The sequence below is a fragment of the Amblyomma maculatum genome, chromosome 6 (genome assembly GCF_055883805.1).
Source record: "Amblyomma maculatum isolate TAMU_Amacu chromosome 6, ASM5588380v1, whole genome shotgun sequence".
Lineage (NCBI taxonomy): Eukaryota > Metazoa > Arthropoda > Arachnida > Ixodida > Ixodidae > Amblyomma > Amblyomma maculatum.
Window position 1 is genome coordinate 30012107 of NC_139349.1, and position 4679 is coordinate 30016785.

General features: G+C 44.2%; 1 protein-coding gene across 1 annotated transcript; it reads left to right on the top strand.

The window, feature by feature from the left end:
* Positions 1 to 1208: 1208 nt before the first annotated feature.
* Positions 1209 to 2904, top strand: LOC146185364 (uncharacterized). Its single transcript, XM_084605516.1, has 2 exons — positions 1209 to 1385; positions 2686 to 2904. Exons 1-2 carry the CDS (start codon positions 1229 to 1231, stop codon positions 2835 to 2837), a joined length of 309 nt encoding a protein of 102 aa, XP_084461642.1. The 5' UTR covers positions 1209 to 1228; the 3' UTR covers positions 2838 to 2904.
* The last annotated feature ends 1775 nt before the right edge of the window (positions 2905 to 4679 follow it).

Genomic DNA, 4679 nt, shown 5'->3' on the forward strand with positions numbered 1-4679 from the left:
CCGAAACCAGCGTATAGTTTTACCGAAAAGTTACAATCATATATCAGCCTCTATTCTGAGCCATTTTGTTAAGCCCAGCTGCGGGGGTTCAATGATTAGGGCACTCGCTGCAGAGCCAGTGTCGCTGGCTCGATCCCGGCCACTGCGGAGGCGGCCCTTCTGTGTAAGAGAAATGCAAGGCGGCCGTGTACTGTGCGATCTAAGCGCACGATGAGGAATCCCAGCTGGTCGAAGTTACCTGAGCCTTCTCGTACAGCGTATTTAATAGCGATGACGCACTGGGACGTTAGACCCGGTTTACCATACGCCACATTTTTCTTTGGCTTAGAACCGTGGGTATTTGAGAGCCTTTGCGGGCTGTGCACGTGCGCAATTGTCTTCTTTTGTGCGAAACACCACGTCACCGATAACGCAGAATTTATTCCTACAGCTTTACTCCGTTTCATCATCCGTCTACCATTTGGTAACAACTGTCCTCATCTGTCCCAAAATTTTGTCCCTATCTTTTTAAACTCATGTACAATACATATAGGTGGCTGCCGAAGCAAAGCGCCTCCCTAGATAAGGCTTGTAGCACATGAGAAACGTTTCAAAAATTTTATTTGCCAAATTTGCACTTAAACCAGACACTGAATGATGTGAAACCTTCGCGACAGTGCTAGGAGGAAAAAGCATAAAGAAGAGAGCAGTTAAAAGAACCAGTGCCTTAAACTCGGCTCAGTTAAGTCTAGTTCTTTACAGCGGGAAACAAGGCAGCCATAATTATCTCTAGATTTCTCAAACCGAAAACATCAATGGTTAAAGTTATAGGTGTGCAGTTCATCTTACTTATATTGTGCTCTTGAACCTGAAGTATGTACGACCTGAGATCATAACGAATAATACGTTTTCCCGTACTTGCAATCTAACTGTAGCATTTGTTAACGGTGCTATAGAGTATGTTTGCGGCGCATTTTTGCAATCATAGAGTCTATATTTGTGTTGGTTTTCACAACTTTTCGTGTCATTCGCACCCTTGTATCTTCAAACCTGTTCTGCTGTCCCAATTTAAGCTAACCACATTGTTTCCCTCTATACTGATGAGCTAAGTTTTACTTGGTGCGACAGGCTCTACAAATAAAGAACACAAGATTTAACTCGCCAACCAGCTCACAATGCGCTATTTTCTAGAGAAATCTTTATTTTGCGAAAAACAAGTATGCCTTTTGAGTTAATCTATCTTTCGCGCATGCACAGGACCAACAAGCTGACCTCATTCCCCGTCGGACTCGGCGATGACCTACCTGCCCTCAACTACGTCAACCTGTTCAAGAACCTGATCCCGATGCTTCGAGAGCAGGACATGGCTCCCATAAGAAACAAGGTTGCCGTCATCGACATGATGTGTAAGTCATTATATTGAAACATGCGCAAACATTCGCTACTAACTGCATTATTCTATATTCTATAAGTGATATTTATTTTTTTAACAGCCGAGCAGCCTTAATGGCTTTGGCGTTCACCTGCTGATACCAAGGTAGCGGGTTTGATATCGAGCTCAGCGACTGTGCTGTGGGATGTGAGCACATTAAGAAAAACGTCGCATATGGTCCAAACTGATCCGATGCCCTCCGATGGTGTCTCTCATAGCCCATGCATCGCTTCAGAATTTGAGAGCATGTTGTTGGGCGAGTCGGTCGTACATACTTCAACAAGGGAATTGCACTAAAAGAAACACGGACGAGTCCGTCCATGTCCTCTTCTCGTCCGTGTCTTTTTTAGCGCAATTCCCTTGTTTAAGTCGCTTCAGAAGCCTAAAGCCCCAAATTTGTCCTTCGATAAACTGACCTGTTAACTTACTGATGTGGAGGTGCGTAGATGTGTACTAAAATATATAGTTTGCAGCCGCCACTCGCTTTCTCTTTCAGCTAAATATGCTGAGGGGCGTGAAATTCAACTTTAAAGCTAGAGGATCTGTTTCTCTAGAAAGACGGCCTCGTTAGATCTAAGAATAATACGGGTGGTTGGCAAGTTTCGAGCAGAACATAGAACCGATAACTTAGGACGAAGAAGGTAATTTTATTTTTCAGTCTAATCACCGAGACGTACACACGTTAGATATTGATTTCTAAGTTATTGATTTTGGGGTGAGTAGGAAATTCAGCAGGCCCATGAAATACGGCTGGCGTCTTTGTGTTCATATCAATCGATATGGTGCTATCCTCCGAAAGCGATTCTCACCCCCAAACAAGCGTCATGGTGATCGTTCCCGCACAACCTCTTTTGAATTTGATGGGCGCAAGAAAACTGTATATCAGACTTTGTTGTCTTGCTGGCTCTAAGAGCTGAAATGGTAAGTAAAGGCTTTGTGCACAATCATTAACCACATAGCTCCAGCAGTGCTAATTGTAGCAAACGACTATATTTAACTCGGTTTAAAAGCGGTATACCGGGGCCGACTCGGAAACATTTTTTTTTGTGCTTTTACTTCCGAATCACCCAACGTTATGCGGCTCCGCAATAAGGGGTTACCCCAACAGCGGCCTGCTGAACCTGGTAGTGAATAGAGCCTGTAGACACGGTTTGCAAGAGATTCTCTGTTCTGTGACGACCATGGTATCAATGGCTCTTTTACCAAAGCCGCTGAAAAACAAAGAGCGACTAGCTGGTGTCCTAGTGCTCAATCTGGCGTCATTTTTCATGCAGTCAACCCGGTACACTGCGACTGTAATCTGTCGTTCATCCTGGACTACCCGTCTACGTGGCACTTCTTCCTGTGCGCCAGTCCACGTGAACTTAAAGACAAGTACATCAGCAACGTGCACCACATTCAGCTCAAGTGCGAGAGAAACGCCTGAGCAGATAGCTGCTCCCGAGAGTGAACCAGCGAGTTCGGGTCGTGCGTTTCACCAGTCCTTGGTGTATAAATTTACAAAAACGTACGCTCAAATTTGCTTCTGTTTTCTTCGTCGTTTCATTTCTTTGAAGGCAATTTCGCAGTACTTCAGCTACTCGCTTGAGCGAACTGAACCGTGCTTGTGGTGATTTCGACTGGTTGATCCATTCATCGATCGATTGATTGATCGAGTGAGTGAGTGAGTGAGTGAGTGAGTGAGTGAGTGAGTGAGTGAGTGAGTGAGTGAGTGAGTGAGTGAGTGAGTGAGTGAGTGAGTGAGTGAGTGAGTGAGTGAGTGAGTGAGTGAGTGAGTGAGTGAGTGAGTGAGTGAGTGAGTGAGTGAGCGAGCAAGCAAGTGAGTGGCCGATTGGTTGATCCACAGCGCCACTCGTACGTGTGTCGACCCATAGACTAGTAACAGTTCCTGTTTCAATAAATTTTCTGGGTGATTGCATTCAACACCATTTTGCGCCTATTTCCGCTTCATTTTTCTTTTTTTTCGCGCTGTACCAGCTTACCTTCCTTCTGTTCGCTTATTCGCCGCGTGATCTACCTAGAGGTAGTGCCGCCGTCGCTCCGGTGCTGTGGATCGGCAGCTGGCCATGCTTGCAAAACGTATTTCCAAGTTTGTGGCGAATTTCTGGCGAACAAAACGTGCCCTTTGTTGCGGATGAGTGGTTTGCTGCTTACACTTTTGCAATTTTTGAGAGAAAATTGTACAACATGTCAACGCTGCGGAGAAGGAGCGTGGGTTATCGAAAAAGACGGCACGCAACCACCTCACCTGGGCGTCATTTTGCATGCATTTTGCGTTGTACCGCGCTCACGGGCCGGGTAATGTTATTTTCCTCTAAATTGATGACATATACCCACACACGGGGATCAGCCAGAAACTGGGGTGTAGATATATTTGTTTTTGAGATGTATAATTACATCACCAAAAATGAAATGATTTAGGTTCGTTTCATTAAGCATACCAGACTATAGTTTGTTTTTCTTCTTCTTCTTCACCTTTTCACCAGCGCGAGCGTGCTTGATACGGGGGTCTTTTTTTTTTTATTCGAATGTTTGCCATGGGTCATAAAATGAGGCTGTCTTTTAACTTAAAGGAAGTCATGCAGTCTATTTTCTTCAAGGAACCGGAGCAAGCTCCAGCTCTCAATATTGTCCATTAGCCACAAGTGTAAATGTTCCTCTTTCAGAGAGGCAAATTCAATGTCCCTTCCTTCGAGTACATTTCGCATCGTAAAATGTCATTGTGAGGACATGGTGCTACCCTGGGAAGAAAATTTCCATCTGAAATTTACTTTTTGCGAGCAACATACAACGCATGCACTCTTCCTCGTATCTTTAGTAAGGCGAAGCCCCCGCGTCTGCGTTTCCATGACAGGCGCACTGCTGGGCACAACGAAATTCAGGACGATATGCTAGTTGCTGTGTTGGCGTTTCCTAAGCCTACGTAATGCAAATTTTGTGCCCTCACTAGCAGGAAAAAAAAAAGAAAAAAAATACATTGCGTACAGTTTTAGTACACGTGGCAAGTTTGCATTAAACATATAAACTCTCAGCAACAACGACACGCGCCAGCTTTCAGGACACAAAATGTAAGTGATACAGGCGGGCGTCTCCACCAGGATGACGTTATTGAAATTATTGTAATTACTTGAATAAATGACGAATTAAAAATATTGAAAAATTAGAAAAACAGGGTTCATAGGTGTCAGAATGCTCAGAATGAAAAGCCAATACTTGAGGATGGTAACCCGAAAACATTAGATGTAATTGATCAATAAATAATTGAAAT